The sequence below is a fragment of the Callorhinchus milii genome, unplaced genomic scaffold (genome assembly GCF_018977255.1).
Source record: "Callorhinchus milii isolate IMCB2004 unplaced genomic scaffold, IMCB_Cmil_1.0 Scaffold2, whole genome shotgun sequence".
NCBI classification, from domain to species: Eukaryota; Metazoa; Chordata; class Chondrichthyes; order Chimaeriformes; family Callorhinchidae; genus Callorhinchus; species Callorhinchus milii.
The window spans coordinates 85,486,934-85,512,790 of NW_024704743.1; the positions used below are offsets into that span (position 1 = coordinate 85,486,934).

Genomic DNA, 25,857 nt, shown 5'->3' on the forward strand with positions numbered 1-25,857 from the left:
CCTTCCACATCCTGAATATGTTTCTGATTCCTCCACCTCAGTGCCTCTATCATGCCTCCTTGAGTCCTGTAGCTTGTATTAAGTTCTCCCAGTGAGCTAACTTTCTCTTTCCAATGCTGGTCATTTGCAGAATTTCTGGCTTTATTTCAGAGGCTCAAGCAATGCACCCAGCTTCCAACCAATAGTTAGGAGTGAGTGAGACCAAGTGATACCTAGATGTTCAAAGCTGCAAGCCTGCCTTCATGTCACCACTACCACAAAAACAACAACTGCTTGCATTTATATAGAGCCCTTAGAGCAGGATATTAAATGCAAGGATTATTATAGGATAGTGTCTCATAGTGCTGCTGCGCAAGGTTGAACATTGGTTCAAGGGTTGGAGAGGGTATATGTATAACATATACATGTTATAGTGTATGCATGCCAAGTTCCACTGGAGTTTTATTCCCATTGTTTGTGAGCACATTTGATTGCAGACTGGAAAAATCTGTGTTGATTATTTTATCCAAATAAAGAAACAATCATAATGCACAGCGTATACATCCTAAAGGGAGAAGATTTTAACTTTATATCCAGGTTTATCTGGATTAGAAAACAATAAGTAAACATTGATATTTGTCTTTTTTTCATAGAATATTACAGCACAGAAGGCCATTCAGCCCATCGTGCCTGTGCCGGGTCTTTGGAAAAGCTACCCAATCAGTCCCACTCCCCCACTCTTTCCTCATATTCTTGCTAATTTTTTCCTCTTCTTGTACCTATCCAATTCCCTTTTGAAAGTTGTTATTGAATCTGTTTCCCCCCACCCTTTCAGGCAGTGCATTCCAGGCCATAATAACTCTGTGTAAAAAAAGAATCTCCTCCCCTCTGGTGATTTTATCAATTATCTTGAATCTATGTTCTCTGGTTACTGACCCACCTGCCAGTAGAAACAGTTTCTCCTTGTCTACTCTATCAAAACCCCTCATAATTTTGAACACCTCAATTAAATCTCCCCTTAACTTTCTCTGTTCCAAGGAGAACAATTCCAGCCTCTCTCTCCACATAACTAAAATCTCTCATCCCTGATACCATTCTGGTAAATCTCTGCATCCTCTCCAAGGCCTTGATATCCTTTCAAGTGTGATGCCCAGAATTGGACACAATATTCCAGCTTAGGCCCAACCAGTGATTTATAACGGTTCAGCAGAACTTCCATGCTTTTGTACTCTATCCCTCTATTTATAAAGCCAAGGATCCCATATTTTTTTTTAACAGCATGGCAGCACGATGGCGGGGAATGCCTGATCACATGGAGAGCAAAGGGGACCCATTAGAGTGTATTATGAATGGGATCCTTGAATGGTGTGTGCATGTGTGGTGTTCTGTTTGAGGTAGGCGCGGAAAACAAAGTTTTGACCAGGAAGCCGATAAAGTGCGGTGAGTGTAAATAATTCACACATTTGTATCATCTTCCACTGCAAGAAAAATAGAATAACATCAGGGAAGGCAACAGAAACGTACAAATAAAACATTTACAGAATGGAAAACAGGTTGGAAAGTACATGAAAATGGTTGTTCCGAAAAATTATGGGTCTGAAAAATTCCATTTTAAAACCTTGGCTCAATGTCACCAGCCAGTTCAGTACTTGTGTGTTTGTTATAATAATAATCCTTGCATTTGATATAGCGCTTTTCACGTCAGGAGGACGTCCCAAAGCGCTTCACAGAACACACTGTAAAGTGAATTGACTGTATATTTGTGGGCAAACGCGGCAGCCAATTGCGCACAGCAATGTCCCACAAAAAGTCGTAGATTGAAAATGACCAATTTTTTATTATTGTTTTTGGTTTTGGAGGGATTATTATTAGGCGTGTGGAGTAAGGAAACTTGCCCAAGGTTTCGCCCTGCCTGGAATTGAACTCAGGTCTCTTGCTTGCAAAGCGAGTGCTCCAACCACTGAGCTGCAGGACTCCACTTGTTGTGTGTAAATCATATAAAACCCGACTTATACGTAACTTTATATAAGTCATATATGATACGACTTATGCAAGTTTGACATACAACAACAACTTGCACTTAAATAGTGCCTTCTATGCAGGGTAGTATCTCAGAGCTCTTAACAGTGGCAGAGACTGACTTCGAGCCGGGGGAATGTGGCTGTAAGCATGATCAAAGAGGAAAGTTTTCAGGGGGGACTTGAAAGAGGGGAGAGAGGCGGCAAGGCGGAGGGATTGAGGGAGAGTATTCCAGAGTTTTGGGACACTTTGCAGACGTCATATTAAATGTAAGGTCCCAACTGATAAGACTTATGCGAGGTTTACTGTATAGGTCAATTATTATTTGGACTCAATTTTGTTTGCATTGGTTTTGTATTTTCCAAGTCAAAAATTGTCCTTGGCAAAATTCATTAACATAGTTAAAATCCCCCCCCAAAAAAGTTACTTACAAAAAAATTGTCAATATTATCAGACAAAAAGCAGATTTCCACTAACCTGAGTTGTATCCCATGATAATCGGTATCAAATGGACAGTATCAAAAAATTTTATAGCAAAGCTTCAAAAGCAATTTAAGACTAATCAAAATCTTCACTCTACCCTTTCCCAATATTGCAATTGTTAGTGATAATCAAAGATTACTTTATTCACATGGCCGCACATTTACAGAATTATATTGATTACAAAATATACCATATGAAAACTAGATTAATATAAGAAAGCATGGATAATTTATCAATTTTTTACTGAGAGTGCAAAGAAAATAAATCTTATTTTAAAAGACTTTGCTCAAAACAAATATATCAGAGAAACAAATATCTTAGAAAATCTTTAGCAAGTTATCTTTTCATTCCATATGCTTGCAGTCAAACTATAGCAGAAAATACATATGTGGAAATCATTCTGTTTGTCCTAAAATAGAAGGGTTTCCCATTTCATTCATTGCAGAAATCTCCAGTGGTTACATCGAGTGCAGAGACAGCATGACCTATAGAAACGATACAAACTGATTCAATATGATAATACTAATAATAATCCTTGCATTTGATATAGCTGATATTTGATATGATGCTGGTATTCACCCATAAAGGATACTTTAGTAAATGGTATTTTAAAGATTAGCTTCAGGATTTAAAGAAGCACAAAAGAGCCCCAAAAGGTGTTGCAGTGAGGGGATATCATTGCAACCAGCCTTATTACAGGACCCAATCGCCAGTCAACACTTGCGCATTGTGAAATCACCGACACGTAACCAGTGAGGTCAGTGTGTGTGTGCGCAGAAGGATGGCTGACTCCATTGGTGTGTCGTCACATTGCATTGTTGCTCTTCAAAATGTGCCATGCTGTTTCAAACATGTCATCAAGTGGAATGACACAGTTTGAAGCCAAGCACTATGAGAAAGACATGCGAAAAGACGATTCGGCTTTCTGTGCCTAGTTTGGAATTTCTGGGGGTAAATATCATAATTGTCAGGTTTGCAAACTTCAACACAACACATTATAACAGGGTTTCTAACATAGCTATCATTGAGATAGGTAAAGATCGGTAAGAACTATCTGAACACATAACCGAACACTTGAGATATTGGGGTTGAAAATGTAACAGTGGAAGTGGTTGCACTAACAGCCACTTGTGGGTTTTCCTCTCAGGATGTTTCTCAGCCAAGAAAAGATCAAAAGTTCAACAAAACGTCAGAAAACAATATACAGTCTTTGAGATTGTGATTGTTTTTAGTCATTTACTTTTTGTGAATTAGATTGTGATAATATATTTTTTTATAATATATAATCCTATAATTTCAACTGTAAACCAGAGGTTACTATTAGCGTAGTGACGTGTTACATTTTCAAAGCCGATGTTGTTAAATTAAAAAATCCAGAGCAGATGCTACTTTCTTTTCCCACTTCCTTTCCTGACGACTAGCTCTTCCTCGCATTTGGTCTCTGAGAGTAAGACACCCTCTAATACTTCACTCAGGTGGCCTTTCTTTCCTGTGTGAAGCCAGTCAATGAGTTGTCAACATAACTAAACTTAATCCTATATCAGCCAGTATCACACATGCACTTTCCAGCAGAGATCACTTGATAATAATCAAGGCAGGAACTCTACTCATGGTCCCCTCCTCAACCCAGGGATACTAAAGCCTTCAGTGCTCCAAGCGCTGCCTGGTTGAGGTCAAACCTGGACCTTCTAGGTTGTATGACAGTTTTACTCCTGATAACAACTTGCAACAGCAAAAACAACTACCCCACCCTTCAAGCAGGATAGCATCTCAAAGCACAAGGGTTTACCATTATGCTGTCAATGATATAAATGTGTGTAACATTAACTCTAGAGCTATTAAGTTGCAGATCCTGTCATAAATGAGAGTATCTGACAGAGTACTATCTCTAACTGCTTATTCTTTTCCAATGTATTTGTAAGAATCAAAAGTCAACCAGCCTAAACAATCTTTTTCATTTTGAACCTCACCTACCCGCTCTCCCATCATTTGGATGAAATGCCTTTTGTTGTGTCAAAAGTGCAGCAACATAGAAGTATATTTTTGCAATGGAAAAACAGCTATAGAAAATACTTTCATCTGAAACTCTTATGATGTTCTTAACATCATCAACTCACTGCACAAAAGGAATTTCTTGAGGATGTCTCTCAAATGCTTCTCTCGAGAAACCCAACTACAATAGTTGTCTCATGAACCAGTTTATATTTTACTGGTCTTTCCTGGCAACCTATTCCACAAATCTATTATCCTTCGAGGAAAAATATTAGTCAACTACAAACTTCTACTTTTAGTTGTCTTCTCTGATTCTAGAACTTTTTGAACTTGAACAAGTTGCCTGGATTCACTTAGTCAATGGGGTCTAACATGTGGTTTCAATAATTTATAATGGACCAATTATGAATGTATCCAGATGTGTCTGAGGCAGACGCCAGATCTTCCCCGCCAAAAAACACTGTTCTCAATGTCAACACCGGACACAATATTCTAACTGTGGTCTGAATAACAATTTATATAAGTTTAGCATTCCCTCTAAGTTTATAATCTAAGCCATTATTTATAAAACCTAGGATGCCTTTAGCTTTCCTCATAGATTGGTACATCTGCCTTCCCACTTTAAAGACTTTAACAAGCATGTTCTTCTCTTCCTTTTAAATAATATTTGCTATTTAGCATACATTTGCTCTCTTTATTTTATCAAAATGTATAACCTCACACTTTTCTGCATGAAATTTCATCTGCCTTCTCTCTGCCCAATCTACATGTCTATCTATGTCCTCCTGAAGTTTCTTACACTCTCCAATAATAAACCCTGAGCTCTACCTGGTCTGGATGTGTGTGCATACATTTACAAATTTGTATATGTACAGTCTGCGCATGCGTGGGTGGGGGTAGGCAGTTGTGTGCAGGAGCCTATAAGCACTCTGAGACGCTGCCCCATGTGTAGGGTGCTATATAAATGCAAGATGTTGTTGTTATATATGGGTGTGCTAGCAGATCTTCAGTTCTTTAGTACAACAAAGTGCTGAATTGCACTTTTTATAGCACAGAACAAGCATTATTCAATCTATTTGTGAGAGCTGGTGACCAGTAGTCACATATTAACAAACAATCTCCACCTTTAATCAGTTGACAACACCTGGTAAAGTGTAAGATGGATTATCACAGCCTGAAATGTCATCTCCCTTTCCATAAAGACTTTGTGCCTTGGGACATCCTCCCGACGTGAAAGGCGCTGTACAAATGTAATCTTGTTGCTGTTGTTGTTGTGATTGGTGAAAACCATTAGAAATCTTTGCTTTGCAAACTGCAAATAAAAGAACAAAGGTAGAGTGTGAAGACATTTTGGACCAACTGCAGAGATAATTGTGGTCACTAGGAGCGAGAAGCCCACTTGGGAACTTTCCTCTCCCTCATCCGCCTTAAGACGTATCTGTATTTTTGGTTATCTCCCCTCTCACCATCACTACTCTCTTCAGCTCCCACCTCTTTGGCTCAGGTGCCCAGTCAGCAGTTTGAACGCTTTGAACACTCCCGACATGAAACGCGCCATCTACAATGCAAATTTATATTTATATCATGTGTTACATGTCAGGGTGGTGGTGGGGAACACACAAACACACACGCGTGTCTCAAAGCACTTCTGGCTGCTGGCTGGGCTTCCGATCCAAGGGGTGGGAGGAAAATAATATGTTATAAAGCACTTTGTAGGATTTACTGTAAAGTGTAGTGATTGGGTATGTTGTCGGCAAACAAATAGACATTTAATATAGCTGCTTTCACAATAGGATGCCTCAAAGTGCTTCACAGTATTTAGTTTAAAATGTAGTAACTGTGTATTTTGTAGGTGAAAGCAGCAGCCAATTTGACACATCAAAGTCCCAGAAACAGCAATGAAGTAGTGAATGACCAATATTATCTGGGGGATGGTTGGCAAGGACATCGGGAGAAACTCCCTTCTCTTTTTGAAATAGTTCCTTGGGATCTTTAACATCCACCTGAACAAGGAAACGGGACTACAATTTAACGTTTCATCTGAAAAAGACGAAGGGATCAGTGACTGAGTATAAAGAAGACCAAAAAGGAGAAACAAGTGAAATGGCTCCAACATCTGTACCTACTTTTACTCTTTGTCAGGATAACAGAAACAGCAACAATGAGAGCAAAGACACAGACTCCCACAACCGTTCCTGCAATAATAGCTTGTCTTTGATCATCTGTAAGAGAGGCCGAGCCTGAGGGCGTGAGTTGGTGCATGGCAGAAGTATTGTTTTGTTGACCCATAGAGAAGAAGTGGGATCGCATCTGAATTGTCTTCATAGTAAACTCAAGTTTGTAGTCAGTACCTACGAAGACATAATAATAATCATAATAACCCTTGCATTTAATACAGCGCTTTATCACGTCTTTTAGACTTCTCAAAGCGCTTCACAGGATATACTGTAAAGTAAATTGACTGTATTTTGTGTATTTCCAGAAAAAGAATAAAAACTAATGGCAAGGATTTCAGAATGGAATAGAATTTTTTTTTAGGCAATATTGGGTTCAGTTCCATAGAAAGTTTCCTTTGCTAACCAAACCATGAGATGGAAAGTAACATTGCATAGAATGCTGATCTCATTTCCCTTTCTCCAAGAATATGCTATTCTCCCAGCTGGGGCACAGGACAGCTCCTAAAGCTGGCAAGCAATGTAGCCAGATTGGATGGTTTTTTGTTGTCCTGTATGTGAAAAACAGCTTTCGGCAGGAGCCTAATTCTAATTTTTTTAAATTTAAACCTGTAAAATGTTTTTTTTCCCCTTTGAAGCCTTTTGTTTCACACAGTTTCAAAAGCACTTACCTCATTTGGCCACTCTGCTACCCACAGGAAGTAACACATTATATTGAGCTACTTTTGGACTAGTGTTTGGTACAAACGTATTTTAGTTTCTGGCCACAAATAGCCCAGACATGGCTCAAACCCATTGTGCTTCATGATGACACATGTTAAGGAATGATGTTATCGCAGCCATTGATATAAGCCTTTCAATACATATAGGTCCATTTGGATTCATAGATGATGGGTGAAAATATTCTTTGGGGGAGCTTAGCAGGATGGTCCTGTTCAGCTGTAGCTAGATCTGGGGGGAGCTGAGTCCCCTCTAGTCCTGGCCACCCGCCAACTATGGTTGAATTGCTTTGACTTTAATAGCACATGGAACTAAGGAGAAATCTTTTGGAATGCCTTTCACTTGTTCACCATAACTGAAATATGTCTAGAGAGACAGAGAGAGAGAATTGCTAGTTTAAAGAAAAAAGGCACAGACTTGGGATTTTACTTACCATTCTGAGCCAGAGCGAGGTCTGTGTAATTGGCCCAGCAGCCGCTAAACACGATGCAAGTTGTTCCATTGAGTCCTGCAACATTCCTGTTCTCAGCATCCTTAAGGACAGCCAGTAAAGTCCAGGACGCCGCACCCACAGACACACAGTTACCCTAAAACGTGAATGATGGACGTTAGAACATGTGCTGGTAACCCAGTGCATCAATCAGCAATGCGACCATTGGGGGCTGGGATGTGATAATCATCACCTGTGATAAATGCAACTGAAACAGAAACCCTGTTTCCATCAAAATGTCTTGATGGCGCCTGTGCTCAACAGATCAACACGGTTTGGGTGGGAACTAGATGTGGGTGCATTTGACAAAAAAAAACTTCAGAGCCCGATGCAAAGCCTAAAATAAAGATTTCTCGCTTTGGAATGGAGAGCACTGGGACCTGGAAAGCAACAACTTTTATTCGTGCAACTCGGCTGCTGGCAGCCTCTTCCGTTTTACATTGGTGTAAATGAAGCAATGCTGCAACTTTTAACATTCACCTCAAAGAACCAAAACACTAGGGATGAAACTTAAAATATCTTTTCCCTGCATATTTTATGGCGGCAGTACTTTTGAGAGAGTGCCGTTATAACATTGTGGTTGAAATCTCCTTACATAATAATCCACGGACATTACACTGGGCTGTTGCAGCAGCAGTTGTCCTGGCTCGCCACCGACTGGCTGTACGACAACAACCAGGGCTTCCACTACAGCCACATAGCTCTCGCTTGCTGTCGTCCTATTCACCGGCTTTGAGGCCACCTGAAAAGCAGTTTTCAATTGTGTTTAGCAATCACACAACTAAATGACAATGATTCAAATTGTATTGTTAATCAGAAAATAACTTTGGTCTCTCACAGCTGGCACAACATCCAATGAGAATGATCCCCAGTGTTTGAAGGTTGAAGGCATCTTATAAGGTGTATGGGAAGTCTGTCAGTGTTTTACAAACCTCCTTCCTTGGCTCTTTAAATATCTTGGGGGTACAGTTCTCTGCCACATGGAATTTATTGGTTTTCAGCCCCTTAAACCCATCTAGAATGTGTGCCTTGCTGACAGCAAAGTCCCTGAACGTACACCACATGTTTTGGATGCTGCACATCACAGTGAAGTATCAGTGTATTGCTAAATATTAAGCACTTTATTCCTGCATGTTGTTCCAGGAACAAGCATTACTTCAGTGTGAGGAAATCTAAGGTGCAAGTGGAATTTCTCACCCACTGTTTGCTCGTCTGGTAAGTGCAAGGTTTCCTCCTCCCATTATGTTTTACAGTCCTCTATCCTGCTACAAAGTTAGGGTCTAGGTGGACATTTACAGCAGCCATTCACAAATTACAGTAAAATAAAGAAAACACAGTTCAGACAGAAGAATTATTTTTGGCACAAGATGGATGCTGCTTGACATTGAAACAGAAATTGCTTTCCAACACTTGCTATGGGCTGAAAACAATGCACATGTGATGCCAGTCTAACGTTTAAATCTGAATTATTTATTTATTCAGCATATTGAGGGCTAGTGGCAATACACTGCTTGTTGGCATTTAAAACCCAGTAATTAAAAACAGGAGTTGCAAAAAACTACTTGTGCTGGTAACTGATTATTCATCACATTGACCCATGATAACTATTCTCTGGACAGGGATAATAACTGATATTTCTAAGGTATTTTAAATGGAATTACAGATCAGCTGTGATCTAAGAAAATGGAAGGGTAGACTCAATAGGCCCAAAGGCCAGCTCCTATTGCTCAGTTCCTAATAATTCAATATTGATTGTACGCAGGTTCATTTCTTTTTTGTGTAGTATTGTTCACATGTCCAGGGCTGATGGGTGAAAAACATGTTTAAATACAATCCTCAGATCAAACATCTTTTCTAATATTGTAGGTGTTACCTTCTCCCACTCTGGATCTCCAGGAGGTGGAACGGGAGTGGAGATCCCCATGGAAGAGATGGTAAAGCCCAGGGCTTCACTGATGTTTCCTGTCAGCATGGCTTCACTTAGATTGCTCGCCATTTCATTCAGCCCTGAGAAACTCAATGTGTCTGCAGAGTGCACAAAGCCAAGCAAATAATCAACTCATTGCCTCTGATAAGGAAGAAACAGCAACATTGTTTGTAGGTTCTGATTATATTAAAAATCTAATCTGGAACAATTTTTAAAAAACAGTCAAACAATCCCAGAATCCCATATGCTAATGGTGCTCCCAAAATCCCGGCATTTAAACAGGCTGCAGGAGTGAATGGGCCGATCTTTGAACCTCCTGGGTGCCCACCCATTGAGACACTCTCTCTCTCTCTCTGGTACCCTGTCTGAGGTGCTGATGCAACGCATCTTGGATGAAGCAAGATTTAGTATCTTGGGAAAATGTAAATACAGTTTTAAATTTAAAGACCATTATCTATAGTTTTAAAAAGAATTTGCAGAAAACAAACTAAGGAATCTATTTAAGAATTTGGCAAATTCTGGTGCTCTGAAATGTTATGTTAATAGAGTAAATGTTATTGGCCAACAATTTAAACAAAATTAAATGAAAATTGAAGGACTCTTCAGACTTGAAAGAAGGTATCTCAGAGACAACCTCCTAGAAGTATATAATATTTGAAATGGGAATGAAAAAGTGAACCCAGAACAATATTTTGAATGTACCAAGACAGTAGAATAAGAGGAAATAGGTTTAAAATTCCAAAAGGACAATTTCAGGACAGACATCAGGAACTATTTCTTCACTCTGAGAGTAATTAATGACTGGAAAAGGTTACCGGGAAGGGTGGTTGGGGCTAGGACACTGGACTCATTTAAAAAACAGTTTGAGGCTGTGATGGGAGGTCAGCAGGATGGGTGTTCTGGAAGAATGGGATCAAATGAAGAGCCTTCTTCATCCAAACCTCTCATGCGATCCAGACCCAGTTAGAATTTCTCCCACTTGTACCTATTCACTGAATGCAGCCAGTCAAGTTTCATCTGGGCATTGCTATCCCGCCAACCCGTAGGATTTAAGGATAAATCTTGAGCAGATGGCAACATAACCATATACTATAATACTTTTCTATAAGCCACAGTGGAGCAGCTAAAAGCTGTGCTCTCTAAACCAGCACCCCAGGGAAGAGCTGCTGGAAGATTCAATATACAATCAGCACCTGCTTACCTGGATTGGTTGTGGTGTTAGCAGTGACATTCTGGTCTGCGGAGAGCTGCTGCACAGGAGGTTCTGCAATTTGGAATTCAACCGTAATTCCCGGAGCACGCTTCCTGCGCCGACTTCCCTCACGCACAATTTTAGTGATGCGGATTTTACTTGAGGGAATGTTTAGGAAAAGAGCGAGATTATTGGCTAAGGCAGAATCGTAGAAATCATCCACCGTCATGGCAGGTAAATTAAAGGAGATGAAAAGCACAGGAGTTGTTCGTATTTTAACAGGGGTCGAGCCTCTCACCAGAACATTAAGCATCTGGTAAGTTCTGTCAAAGTAGTTGGATCCTGGAACTGTAGAATCCAATGGGGGAAGATATTGTCCTATGAACAGATAATTTTATTATTCTTATGTGCATGTAAATCCTTTTCATTTAGGTACATCTTGTTTATATAAATACAGAATTGTGGATTTTCTTTAATCTCATAACAGTTAATTATTTTCAGCATTTTAACCATTCCAAACAATCTATTGTAATAAATAAGTAAAATAGGTCATTCATTTTATAGTGGTTTGAAGGACATTTAGGTACTAGTCAATACCAGTAGGACGAGGATAATGCACAGACTCCCAGGAAGCGTCTCTTGTAGAAAATAAGATAATTACAAAATAATGAAGATCAGCACATCTAAAGGTGCATAAATATACTTTATTCATCAAACCACCCTCTCTGCGGGACCAGATTCCACACCAGAATTCCAGAGGTCAAAGAGACAAGGTGAAGTCTAATTTGTAGTTGGGTTAATAATCCATGTGCCAAAAGTGCAGGTTTGAATTATCCAATGGCAGACAGATGGTTAAAATCCTTACATGTGCCCTCACAGATGCAAGTAATACAAAGAATCCCAGAATCACTTGAATTTATGACTCTAGCTAGTCCTGAAATTAACTCTTATTTTGTTGGAACACCCTTGATTGTTGTAGATTAGTACATTGACAGCTGGTAACTACCGTCTTAACATGGCTTTGATCCAAACAAATAATGTGCAAGCTGTTATTTTAGAAAATGATGTACTCAGTGTTATATCCCTGGACTAGAGGACCATCCTGACACTCTTACAGAGACCAGACCATACAGCAGACCACCAAACAGAGTTGCTCTGGGAATTAGTACTGTACACTGTCGGCAATCTGTTATTTCAGTTCTGGGGAACTAGATTCACCTTGACAAATGCTAGTTGCATTCATATTACTTTCCTTTATTTAATCTTTGCTCAGCCACAGATAACCCATCCAACCAGTTTGTCACAGATTCACTTTTACATTTAGGCAAGTTAAGCAAAACAAACAATAAATGCTGAACATCAATCAAGTTGCACTTTTCCATATTAAAACTAACAGATAAATCAAATACTGTCCAATCGATATGATTAAATTCCTTTTTCTCTCTGCCTGCAAGAGTCTAGCATGAAATGCGTTTTGCAAATCTCAGCCTCCCACTCATTGGCAAAAAATCATAAAAAATGCTATTACCTAAACAATCATTAGCAGTGAGCTGGTAATCTCACTCAGAGAGAGAGAGAAAGATCTGGCTGGTCTTGTAACCAAGGCTGAACTGTGTGTCAGCTGCTGTAGTTTGCCTTCTGCTATCCTCGGTTTAGTCTCACCATGCTCACTACCTATTTCAACCACTAAATATACAGTCAATTCGCTATACAGTATATTTGAGACGTCTCAAAGACGTGATAAAGTGCTATATCAAATGATTATTATTATTACCTGCTCACTGTACCCCTCAATCGCTTTCTCTCTGTAGAAACACATGGTTACATTTATACTGTCTGCTTCAATGGTCTCTCCTAGTAATTTTGATGTCTTCAATATCGTTTGTCACAGAGTTCTACTTTCTGCTCTGCTTCAAACCAGCAATGTTGAGATACACTATAAGAGGTTTACCTGGGTAGATGGGTGCCTTTAGCGTGAAGTCAGTGTGCTGGGCATTCCATGCTGCATTCGTAGGAGCTACAAATTGCTCATTGACATACACATCTAGACGCTGTGGTGTGAAGTAATATATTGCCAATCGTACAGCCTGTTTCAGAAAAGCCAGACATATTGTCATCATCATCACACAGCTTTATCATTTCGCTTTTATAAAAAAAAATCACTTACTGAGGGTGCATTTTGAACTCTTTAACATCTGGGCAAACAGAACAGAAGTAATTGGAAATAGAAAACTGATTAAATTTGTAGTATTTGCATGGTGTTTTTTCATTTAGATTACGTGTGAGCTAATTTAATTCCTAACTTCTTATAAGTTTTTTTGCTTAGGGAACATAGAGGCTGCTTTTTCTAAATCCTATTCTGAACAGTTTTGTTGCTCGGTGTCGGATGCTTTAAGAGTATGAGGTGTAACGTTGAAAGGCTTCTTACTTTACTGTCATTGACGTTGAGAAGCATTAGTTGAAGTGTCTGAGGGGTAGTGCTCGTGAAGTATATATCATAGGACTTGTTTGTTGCTACGATTCCATGGAACAGTGAGATCCTTCTCCTACAGGTATAACCTGAGCACCAGCCGTGGTCTTGTGGACCTGATATAATACATCATATTAAATTCAACAATTTTTACTGCCACACCACAAAATACCTAGACTGATATTAACAATTTAATTTAACACTGATAATAATAATCCTTACATGTGATTTAGCACCTTTCATGTCAGGGGGACATCTCAAAGCGCTTCAGAGGATCCAGTGTGAAGTGTACTTTATCAGCAAACTTGATAGCCAATTTGCACACAGCAATGTTTCATAAACATGAAATGAATGACCATTTTTATTTATGGGATTGATGGCCATTTTTATTTCTGGGATTCTTTTCGAATAGCATCAAGGAATCTTTTAATGACCACCTGAACAGGCTGACAGGTTTAATGTCTCATCTGAGTCAGAGGCGAGAGGGCTACCAACTGAGTCAGATATGCAATCCAAACCAAGTTCTGCGATCGCCAGCATTGGAAATCCCTTTCCAGGTAGGATTGGCATTAGTTATTATACAGCTTACTTCATCCTAATTGCTCTGTTCCTTAGTTGGATTAAGGATCACATGAGCGTCAGATCTGAAAATGACACGTACCATTAATGAGGTCAATGTAGCCATCTGCAAGCAAAGCCACTGGGGACAGACGTCTGGTTTCTGAATCCGAGTCGAGACTCTCGATAACCAGCATCTCGTAATTTAGCCCAAAGCACTTGTAACTTTGCCAGTCAGACATGTAGGTACAGCTGGAGTCACGGATTATCCCTGCGGGAAGTAATGACCACAGATGTATGATTCCAGAAAGACATGAGATTATGGAAGAGCATTGGCAGTAAGGCAAAAGTATCCGCCCCTCGCTTTCAGTGCAAATTGATGGAATGTTGATTTGCCACCACAATTGCACAGGGGCTCACTAGTTCAGATCACAGTACAAAATATCTACTCTGAATTTGATCCCTTGGGTGATTACATCTTATTTCTGCTCTGATCTTGGTGTATCAGGCCATGGGAAACATTGTGCTTTCACATCAGGCTCCTCACGTCTGACATGACCTGAACCAGAAAGCTTCTTGAAGTGCGTTTATTGAATTTAGTGAAGCTCGTGTGGTGTTTTGGAACATTGCAAGTTATTTGATGATTGCAACCGTATACTATGCACTGAAGAGCTTGAATAGTTTTGTAACCTGTGGTGATACTGAAGGTAACAAGCCCAAGGTTTTCCTTTAAGACCACACAATAAAAGTATATAAAAAACAACCTTGGAAATACAAGTCAATGAGTGACTGAGGGAGAATGACAGGGTCACTCACACAAAACATGTTAACTTTCTCTTCCAGGTGCCCAGGGACTTGTTTTATCCTTTTTGCATTTTATGTCATTTCCAATCAGTACAATATTCCTTTTTTTCTAAAAAATCTAAAATCTAAGTGTGTCAAATTATTTTCCTAATTTTCTCCCTGCTGGACTATGGCGCTCCACTTCTCCTGTGGTCTCCTCTTGCTGGGGTGCAGTTCCACAGTGCTGGGTGCTCTCCGGTATCTCAGGACATTGTTCTGGCATGTGACGTGGTAGCGAGTGTCACCAGGCCACTCGCTTAAGAGAGCATTGCAGTCAAACCTTACCTTTCCCCACCTGGCACCGTCAGTAAAGAGGTTCTGAAGAGGAATAAGAAGCAGAAACCCTGTGATTTTACCCTTCATAATCCAGGGAAGGCTGGGACCAATTTAGCCTCTCCAAACAGCCCTGACTGTAACCAGCAAATCCACTTGAACTGGGATTCAAACTGATGAACAACTAGTTTGTAATTGGCAACTCTACCCATTATACCATGGATAAGACTGCCCTCAATATTCCTAGCACGCTGGAAAATATTTACTGTTGATATTCACATTACCAAACTTCTTTTGCGAAGAATTATCTGGGATTTTCCTATGTGTAGGTGGGATGCGTGGAACTCTGTTTGGTTTGGATACTCTTAAGACATGGTGATGGGTTTCTGTACGTGTCAGACACTCGGCTGACTGAACCCATTTGTTTTACTAACCTTGATGTGGTGCGATTTGTGGGACAGGAATGCGACTGCCATTTAAGTAAGTCAGCACCACTTTAGGGATTCGATAATCACCGAGGCCATGACGCTTGTCACCATTCCACTCGTATTCTGATTGAGGAACCACTGCTCCAACGGCTCCGAGGAAGGATCCATCAAGGTCTTTCAACAGAGACTTCTTCTTGGCATCACAGTCCATGTCTACACAATCTGAAGGGTTCACTTTCCTGTGAGGTTTCAAAAGAAATGTAATGCACATTAGTAAGAAGCATGCTGAGATGGCGTCCGGCGCGAAGGATGCTATATAAATGTAAGCTGTTGTTGTAACACTGGCTCTTAACATTCAGGTTCCTGGAACTCAAATAAAACTAGGCTTTCTTCTTTGGGAGCAGGCTCTTCTGTTATATTTTTGCTGCATTTTATGCATTAAAGCAATTTGATCTAAGTAGCAAATTGTCCCAGAAAATGCAGGATAAAGCTGGCTTTAGAAGCACAACTCAGACTGTTGTAATCATGTTACTGTGCTTTGGGATGTCCTCTCCATGTGAAAAGCACTAAACAAATGTAAATTTCTATTTGTGTATTTGCCAGTGCTGGCTTTCTCAAAGAGCTATCCATTTAGTCCCATCTCCACCTTTTTACTCCCCATACCTTAGTTCTCTTTTTTCACATATTTATCAAATTCTCTCTTAAAAGCTAGTATAACTTCTGCCTCAACCATGTCCCAGATAGGCCATTCCATATCCTGACAATGCTGTGTGTGTAAAAACAAATTCTCATAATCTCTCCTTTTGCTCCTCAGTTAATTACTTTAAACCCATGTCCTCTAGTTACCGATCAATGGAAATTATATGGCCCTGTTTCCTCCATCAAAGCCTTTTCATTTAAAAAGAACTCTATTGAGTCTTTCATCATATATAATCTCTCACCTTGACCTAATGCATTTTTAAAACAATTATCCTTATTTAATAATACATTGGCAATTCCTAATTAACTTTCGCCCACAAGATATACAGTCAATTCAGTTTACACTATATTCTGTGAATTGTTTTGAGACGTCCCGAAGATGTGATAAGATGCTATATAAATGCAAAGGATTATTATTATAATATAGCACTGCTAGCAAAGTTGATTCTTATCTCATATAGTAAAATACTGTACTTACTTTAGATTGGGCCTGTGTATATATACTTTTCCTGGCTCCTCGCTATCTACCATAGTGATTCCCTCCACTGAGATGGGGTGCTGCAGATCTTCATTCAAAGGGCTGGTTATAAACATGACATTCACCTCTCCTGAACAAACACCCTTGAAGCCAACAAATGTGGTATCTTTAATTTTAAAAAGTGAAGAATTAGATCACAATAACACAATTAGCACAATTAGCACTCACGAAAAATGTGACTTAGTTCTGACATATTCTTTTAATAAGTACTCCTAACTACAATGGGAAGATCTTCTCATAACCAGAAGTAAACTGACCTTATTAGGAAGCCACACTTGAAATGGTTTCAAAGACATTTATAACTTCTTGGATTCAGCAGAACTAACCTCATTCCAGGCATGTCTGCCTCCTTCAACTCTGATAGAAACACTTTTGATTATACTGGCTTGACTGGATGTCACAAGATTAGTTTTCATGAAAAATGCCCCTCCTGATCTTATCTTTCCAGAATATTTTTTAAAAGTTTTTAAGTGAGTCTAGTAACTTGGTCTCATCCTTACTGGTAACCTGTGTTTGGTCAACATCGGATTATGTATTATCTAAGTTATTGTAAAGCAAAATGTAACTTTGCAATGACAATAACTTGCATGCGTATAATACCCCTCATGTAGGTAATGTCTCAGAGTGCTTAAACAATGACAAATGCAATGACTGTCGATAGTGTGTTCATCTCTGGAAAGCTGGGTGTAGTAACATTATTGCTGTTCATTGTTTGCAACCAAATTGGTGCTTTGCAAGGTTAATTTCTTAGCTTACTTTGAACAATCATTAGTCCACTGATAGCAGGATAGCTCATCAAACCAGCATGGGAATGTTCAGGAGCATGGTTCTGAGCTGAAGCGAAGGTTGGCCAGCATATCCCACTTCTTCCCCCTTGTCAATAGAAAAAGACACATTGTTAATCAGAAGGTAGTTGTGACATCGCGCTTACATGAGGCTGTTCAAAAAGGGTGTCTTACCTGATGGTGGTCTGGTGCTCCGATCGAGCCTTGTGATACTCAAATTAGGATCACTAGTCAGTACATCAGAACAGTTGAACTTAGGACTAGTTCCTACCACTAAGGTACTCTTAAAAACAAACGTAAACACAAGAGCAGTTCAGATAAAAACAGCCAAATCTCATGCTTTCAGAACACTCTAAGTCTTTCTACTGCAGCATCAGTTTCCTAAATGGGTCCAGCATCCTGGTCTCAATCAACCTTCTTAGAACTTCTCCAAATGTCAATTAGCCTCTATATAAAGAAATACTCCCTGATGTCTGTTCTAAAGCTGCCTCTCCCAACGCTAAACCATCGTTCTACAATCTCGGTATATCAGAAAGTATTGTTCTGCATTAACTTTTGGTACAGAAGATTTCACATTGGGAGGATGTCTCGAAGTGCTTCACAAGATATACTGTAAAAAGTGGAGTAACTGTGCATTTTGTGGACGAATGCAACAGACAATTTGTGTACAGCAATATCTTAGTTGGGATATTATTGGCCAAGAAACCAGGAAAAATCCCCTTTTCCTCTTTCAATAGTGCCATTGGATCTTTTATTGTCCACCAAATAGGTCCTCAGACATCTCATCTGAAGGACAACACCTGCAACAATGCAGCACACCCCTGGAGTGTTAGCTTAGACTATATGTGTTCCAACTTGGGCCCACAACCTGCTGATGCAGAGCTGAGAGTTCTACCAACTGAGCCAAGCTTATTTAAAAGCCATAGAAACCCTATTCAATATATTCACATAAATACACAAAAATTTATTTTCATAAATTATATGAAACTGTAGAAGCTCAGTCATGAGCAGCAGATACCTGGCATAATACAGAAGACTTACATTGATAAGAACAGTTTTGTTAGACATCTGGTGAGAGGTAGCAGATGGTTTGTAAATCATTGAGAAAATACCCATCCCATTGTCAACGAGGGTCACACTGGAGATCTGCACAGATTGGCTAGTCTGCAAAAAAAGGTTACTTTTAATTGCTGTCCATTATCTGGGTTTCAAGATTTCATTACCATTTGTTATATCGATTTCAAGATCCTCACACTCATCTTCAAATCCTTTCATGCCCTCGCACCTCCCTACCTCTCTGACCTGCTTACTCCCCAGCCTGCTACTCGCTGCCTCTGCTCGACTGGCTCCGGCCTCCTGCTTGTCCCGCATGCCCTCCGCTCCACCAACGGTGGCCGTGCTTTCAGTCACTACGCCCCGAAACTCTGAAGCACTCTTCCTCTATACCTCCACTTTACTCTCTCCTTCCCCATCTTCAGGTCACGCGACCGTTCCTATGGTCACTCCCCTCCCCATGAATTGTGTCGTGCTCTGGGATGCTACACTCTGCCCTGCATGAGGGGAGCCATGTTGTTGTTTTTCATAAATGAAACTAAATTTGTTTCTTGATAGTTTGCAGAATGTAGAGGAAGAGAAGTTTGAGCAAAATAAGGGGCTCGGCAGCCTGGAAAAGGCCTAGACAGAGGAGGAAATAATACAGTGAGGAAGAAACGCATGTGAGATGATATATTCTTAAGCTGTAGTGAACAGTGTTTGTTGAGCTAGGACCACTCTTGCAACTTGGCTTGCATGTTTGAGGACATGTCTACACCTTCAAATATATTAATGTCAATTCAGTAAATCAGGCTCATCAACGTGCCATGGTTTTCTATAGACCTGGCTGGCTTTTGCCAGGCATGCCTCCTTCTAACTAATTCAGCTCCAGGAAGATGTTGCTCATTTCATTCTCGAGGAAAATAGGGTCATTATATCTGTAGATTGAGAGGAACAAGACAAGAAGAACATAGAACTATCAATAATGTAAAGAATAACAAGAGATTGCAATAGAGAAGTTGAAGGCTAGAGGTGATCGAAAGATTATCCATCAGATCAGATGACCTTTCAGCTGAAAAAAAAACGTTTCCTGTATTCAGTCTATTGGTATCCATGCCTTGCACCTCCATGCTTGACTTTCCAACATCTTGCTCACCAGCTCCACCCTTTATAAGTTCTAGATCATCCAGAACTCTACAACCCACATCCTGTCTTGCACTGGGCTCCACAAATCCATCACCCCCACCCAATTCTACTGGCTCTGTATCCCCCAGTAGAATGACTTTAAGATTCTAGTTCTCAACTTCAAATGCCTCCACGGCCTTGCCCCACCCTACCTCTGTGAGCTCCTGCGACCTTATTCCCCTGGACACTTTTTCTGCTCCACCAACCCCATCCTGCTTCACATCTGTCACCTGCTCTCCTCATCTCATTATCAGGGGCAAGTCTTCAGCCTCTTTCCCTCTGCACTCTGGAATTCTGCCTAACCCTCCTCTCTTTGCTTTCTAAAAATGTCTAAATCTCCCCACACCTTCCTCCAAGATTAGTCTCCCATCCTGCCTTTGTAAAGAGCTTGGACATGTACTCCCTGTGTAAAGAAAAATCTCTATTTAAATTCACATTGTTGTTGAGAGAGGGGTTAGAATCAGCTCCTAAATTTGGAGCAGTATTCAAGCCTGGGACATTTGCGAGACTAAACTTGATTGAATAGGCTCAAACTGAATTGATCATAAGATTAATCCTTCCATTTGATATACATCTTATAAATGCCAAATGCAGTGAATGTGTATTTGTGAGCGAACGCAGCAGCCAATTTGCGCACAACAATGTCACTCAAATAATATTGGACATATCAACCAACAGACAGACAAATGTATATTTACCTGGAAATATATTCCATAATCCCAACATTTCCAGATTGTGAATCCTTGGATAAGGGAACATGTGTAGAGACCATCCTGATTCATGTACACACCATACAATCCTCCATGGGCTTCATTATTAGACCAGACCTCCACTGGATTCTTTTGACCTTTGGACATTGAGTTCATATCAAATTAATTTAAAATCTCTCCATGGTCTAGCCCCACCCTCCCTCTGTGACCTACCAGCCCACTCACTCCTTCTTGCTCAGCAGGAACTGCCCTGCTTCACATCTCTTGCCCTGCCCTCCCCACTATGGCCGGTCGGTCCTTCGGTGTATCTGTCCCCACTCTATAGAACTCCATCCTAGAGACCATTCAGCTCAAAACCTTCTATTTGACTGCGCCTTCGGTCATCTTCCCACGCTCAGGACCTTCATTCTCACCCTTCCTGAATCAAACTCTCAGCTCAGGTATAAACCTTTGACTGTCCAGGGCCTTGGGGCATCCTCCAGATGTGAAAGAAACTATTTAAATGCAATTTGTTGTTGTTGTTCCTTCTGCCTCTCTAACTGTCTGTGTGTCTATCTCGCTATCTGGGATGTCCTCCCGACATGAAAGGTGCTTCATAACTGTAAATTTGTATTGTGTTGTAATACAATCAATGTTGTAATACCTCTTTAACAGCATGTGCATGTATGTGTGTGAAGATGTGTGTTTTCAAATAATTTGGGAGTCTGGTAACCTTACTGCATTTCACTTCTGCATCAGAGCTTGATGAGGATAAGTGGACATGCAAATAGTTGGAACATTGACTATTAATTGCAGATGTCATTGATTTTACCTAGTGAATTCAGACTCACTAGCTTGAACTTAGTAAACACAGATCTTAAAGTGTGAAAGCAATTTTGGTTTACAGGTCAGGTGAGATTATGGATAAAGTTCTGAGCAACAAACTGCAACAACATTTTTTGGTTGTGTCTGATACTAGATCCTCTGTGAAATAAGCTAAATTCACTGTGGCTTGGTGAGCTCACAGAGCATCAAGGTAAAATAATAAAAAGTGATGTTCGGATTCAGGTTCTGTTGTTAGCAAAGTATAAGAGCATGCCTGAGTATAACTAGTCCAGGACATACTGCAGATACCTCTCATACCTTGGTATTATAGTTGAGGGCTCTCTTGTTAATAGCTGTGCACTAGAATCGTAGAGCCATTTACAGTCATAGTCACAGTCATTTATTGCATAACAACAGTAAGTACACACAGTGGAGGGTCCAAAGCAGTAAGAGATACCTTCATGGAGCAGGAATATATTAGAGACTCACATACCTGGACATGGTTCACCATCAATGCGATAGGCAACCCGCTGAAACCCTGCCACAACATTGTCTTGCAGCACAACCTCATGTCCTTCATTTACCTTTAAATATTAAATAATTCAATTTTAACTGTTACAGCTAATTGCAGAGAATACATTATTTCACATCCGTGCCATGACCCGCTCTGCATTTCCCCACCTACTTAACATCGCCCAGCTCCACCACTGACACTTGCTTTCAGTCCACCGAAACCCACATCGGTCCATTTATCATATCCAGGCTTGACTACGTCAACTGCCTACTTGTCAGCCTTCCCAACTCTTCCCTCCACAAGCTGCGGATCATCCAGAACTTTGCAGTTCATGTCCTCTCCCGTACCAGGCTCCTTGACCCCATTACCCCCATCCTTCCCCGGCTCCACTGGCTCCCCATCACCCAGAGGATAGAGTTCAAAATCCTCATCCTCGTGTTCAAGGCCTTCCACAGACTCGATCCTTCCTACATCTGTGACCTGTTAACCCTATATCAACCTGTCTGCTCCCTCCGTTCAGCAGGCTGTGGCCTGCTCCACGTCCCCCACCCGGCCTGCCCCACCATCAGCAATCGGGCCTTCAGCCTCTCTGCCCCCAGCCTTTGCATCTCCATCCCACAACAAAAGCAACACATTACATTGGCATAGTGCCTTTCACATCGGGAGGACATCCCAAGATGCTGGATAGTCAGGGATTTGGACCTGAGCTGGGGGTTGGGATCAGGGAGTTGGGGACGGGGGTGGAGGGTAGTAGGGTGGCACAGTCGAAGAGGAGGATCTTGAGATGTGTCTTGAAGGAGGCAAGGGAGGGAGCAAGGCGAAGCGAATGTGGGATGGAGTTCCAAAATTAGACCCTGCACAAGGTGGAAGTTGAGTGGGGGTGGGGGAGGTGTGTATGAAATCAATCAAAGGGGAAGGTTTGTAAAAGAGATTTAAAAAAATGGAAGGAGTGCGCAAAGCAGAGGGATTTGGGGGATAAATTTTCCCAGGTACAATTTGCATAGCACACTCCAAAATGCCATTTCACATGGTAGTTAGTACACACTAAATCAATTTTGGGAAACCCAAATCCGAAGACTTTTCTTCAATCAGCAGCTGAGTGAGAATCTGGATAGCTTGCAAAGGACTTCAAAAGGACAGACAGTCCCTTCTTGCCTCCTTCATGGCATGCCTCAAGAACCTCCTCTTCGATCACGCCTTTGGCTACCTTCCTACCCTCCCTTCTCTCCACGCCCCCGATCAACCTCCCGCCCACCGCTCGGGTCCAAATCCCTGACTGTCCAACACCTTGGGATTTCCTCTCGACATACTATATTGACTGATACCTCCTAGGAAGAGTCTGGTAGGATAAGATCACAGAAATAGTGAGGTGCTAGGCATGAACTTTTAATTTTTCCATTATATCTTCAATTTTAAGGCAAAATAGTTTTACAAGTGGAATTTCAGGGCTGTGGTCTTCTTCAACAAATGAGTGAACAGTACCTCAATCGCTGCATTCCAGCTCAAATAAGATGTGGACCACATGGCAAGACACACAAGGTTCCTCCTAACTCTATTCCTGTTGCCCCATAATCGGATACCTAGGAGAGATGAGAAAATTATTTCAGAATACACAATGTAAAGTTCGAAAAGTTTGACTGGGTGATTCTGTAGATAATTTCTCTGTTTAGAAAATGAAGTAATGTTACATATTAACACTTAGAATACAGAGTATTTTATGTTCAAAGTCCCCCCTCGAGACAGAAGAAGAAGAGAAAAAGAGCGCTCATATATAGAATTATATCCAGTTTTAGCAACAAAATCTTGCTTTTCTTCTTTCACTAAAAAGATCCATTTCACTGCGATTCCTCACATTAGATAACTGATCCAATGGCGGATACAGACTTCTAAGCTGTTGTGGTAATGTACGTTACAAGGAACAGGGAGAATGTTTCACAGTAGTTCCTTTTAGTTTACTGGGGGGAGAGCATATTAGCTTGGTCTGGGAGATACCTGAACTGTAAAAATACCAAACTGGAGAGGACAGGTACAAGAAAAAAGGATTGTTTGGATTTCATCTTATAAAAATAAGCATGATCCATGTGATATAATGCTGAAACTTCTCCAATCACTTCACAGATAATTTCTGTAAAATGTATTGATTATGTGTTTGTAGGTGAAAGTGATAGCTGTTTCTTCACAAACAGCAATGAAGTGAATGGCCAATTTATCTGGAGAATTGTTAGGCACAATGCTGTGATAAATTCCTCTCATTGAAACTAGTGACATGGGATCTCTTAGTGTCTACCTGAACAGGGATTTCGGTTTAATGTCTCATTTGAAGGACAGCATCTCTGACAATGGAGCATTCCCTTTGGACTGCACTGGAGTGTCAGTCTCAACAGGTGAGCTCAAAGCCCCAACATGGGCCCTGAGCTAATAACCTTCCATTCTAGTGAAGAGAATGCTTCCAGCTAATTGCTTTGGAGTTGAGCAGTATCTGAACAAAAAATACTCGCACAAGATGTTTTTCTCCTGTACATTAATTGAATATAAAAATGGGAATCTGATTATTAAATTACCGTCACCAAGAGTGTGATGTATAATATTGTCATCAACATCAAGGCCATCAGTTCCAAACACTCCTATTGCTGGAGCAAATCCATGATGAAAAGCACATCCCCGAATATAAGATGCATCATTTCCTGAAATCTGGAAGCAAACAGTTACTCACAGTGTTTTTCAAACATTTTTTGCACCTATTTGCCATATTTGCTATATAGCCATTATTTGCTTACTTCCCCACCCAACAAAATAAAGATGAGAAATTGATAATCAATTGAAAACTATAATTTAAAAATCTGCCACAAACCTGTCCAAGATTGAGAAAAGCCACTGAATATCTTGGGTCAAAGTAATCTTCATAACCTTTTTGTCCACTGTGATAGAATTCAACGTTATTTATTCTTGCATAGCCTACATTAAGACAGGAAAACAGCATACCAGGAAATGGTGATACTTGAACAGTTTAATACAACTTCCTGGGGTTGTAAATGAGGATGAAGAAGATATCAATTACAAGGATATGATTTACCTGAGCTGAGCCAAGTAACAAGCCATTACAAGTGTAAGCTGATCTAAAGTTATTTTCCACCTGGGTCAGTTTGGGACTTTTGTTTGTGGAATTTTCTATTTTACTGGGACCTAATGAAACAAATGGATCTGAGCCACATTCTTACTTTCACGCTATAAGCAAATAGCTACAGGGTTGATTTGAATCCGGACTGAGTATGTAAGTTACTTCTGTCAAGCTATTTTTTCAATCAATCATTCTTCATTGCTCAATCAAATTAAATAGTTAGCAATGAATTTTCATTGCTTGCACCCTCTGATAACTGTTTATTACAGATAATTAAGAGCACTCAGTGACAAATATACTAAATTGAGTAATAAACAACAACAACAAATTGAATTTATATAGCACCCTTCACGTGAAGGGAATGTCCCAAGGCATTGGAGGATCAAGGGTTTGCACCCGAGCTAAGGGTTGGATACAAGAGGGATGGGGGAAAACGTGGAATGGGAAGATGACAGGCGCAGTCAAAGAGGAAGGTCTTGAGATGGACCTTGAAGGAGCCGGGAAATGGTGTGAAAGTGGGGAAAAGCTCAAGGCAAGAATATGGGGTTTAAAGGACAACTGAGAATTGAACAAGGCATGGAGATTCCTTACTGGTTTAGTGAGGTAGAGTGTGCATCCATTTATAGAGATATTGCTCATCCCTCGCACCTTCCACTCGATTATTGGAGGTTGCACTTTCAGCCACTGCGCCCTGAAACTCTGGAACACTATCCCTCAATCCCTCCACTTTGCCCGTCTCTCCTCTTTTTCAAGTCCAGCCCGAAAACCTTCCTCTTCAACCATGCTTATGGCCCCACCACAGCTCGGAGTTGGGTGTTCCACCACTGTTAAGCGCTCTGAAATGCTACCCTGCATTGAGATCACTATATAAGTGCAAGTTGTTGTTGTTGTACTTTCAGGTCAGAGGTAAAAAAGCAATAAAGG

At 40.5% G+C, this 25,857-nt stretch overlaps 1 protein-coding gene across 1 annotated transcript in view; it reads right to left on the reverse strand.

Moving 5' to 3' along the window:
- Nucleotides 1-2,773: 2,773 nt before the first annotated feature.
- Nucleotides 2,774-25,857, reverse strand: part of pkhd1l1.1 (PKHD1 like 1, tandem duplicate 1) — a 95,466-nt gene continuing 72,382 nt past the window's right edge. Inside the window, exons 60-79 of the mRNA XM_042347005.1 lie at nucleotides 24,667-24,770; nucleotides 24,377-24,506; nucleotides 23,298-23,395; nucleotides 21,795-21,885; nucleotides 20,486-20,634; nucleotides 18,612-18,734; nucleotides 17,745-17,853; nucleotides 17,542-17,658; nucleotides 16,726-16,891; nucleotides 15,555-15,787; nucleotides 14,108-14,275; nucleotides 13,405-13,562; nucleotides 12,928-13,063; nucleotides 10,986-11,354; nucleotides 9,731-9,882; nucleotides 8,453-8,599; nucleotides 7,801-7,954; nucleotides 6,600-6,824; nucleotides 5,598-5,785; nucleotides 2,774-2,966 (exon numbers count right to left, since the gene is read on the reverse strand). Coding sequence (XP_042202939.1) covers nucleotides 5,604-5,785; nucleotides 6,600-6,824; nucleotides 7,801-7,954; nucleotides 8,453-8,599; nucleotides 9,731-9,882; nucleotides 10,986-11,354; nucleotides 12,928-13,063; nucleotides 13,405-13,562; nucleotides 14,108-14,275; nucleotides 15,555-15,787; nucleotides 16,726-16,891; nucleotides 17,542-17,658; nucleotides 17,745-17,853; nucleotides 18,612-18,734; nucleotides 20,486-20,634; nucleotides 21,795-21,885; nucleotides 23,298-23,395; nucleotides 24,377-24,506; nucleotides 24,667-24,770 — 3,011 coding nt within the window. The 3' untranslated portion in view covers nucleotides 2,774-2,966; nucleotides 5,598-5,603. The remainder of the gene's footprint in view (nucleotides 2,967-5,597; nucleotides 5,786-6,599; nucleotides 6,825-7,800; nucleotides 7,955-8,452; nucleotides 8,600-9,730; nucleotides 9,883-10,985; nucleotides 11,355-12,927; nucleotides 13,064-13,404; nucleotides 13,563-14,107; nucleotides 14,276-15,554; nucleotides 15,788-16,725; nucleotides 16,892-17,541; nucleotides 17,659-17,744; nucleotides 17,854-18,611; nucleotides 18,735-20,485; nucleotides 20,635-21,794; nucleotides 21,886-23,297; nucleotides 23,396-24,376; nucleotides 24,507-24,666; nucleotides 24,771-25,857) is intronic.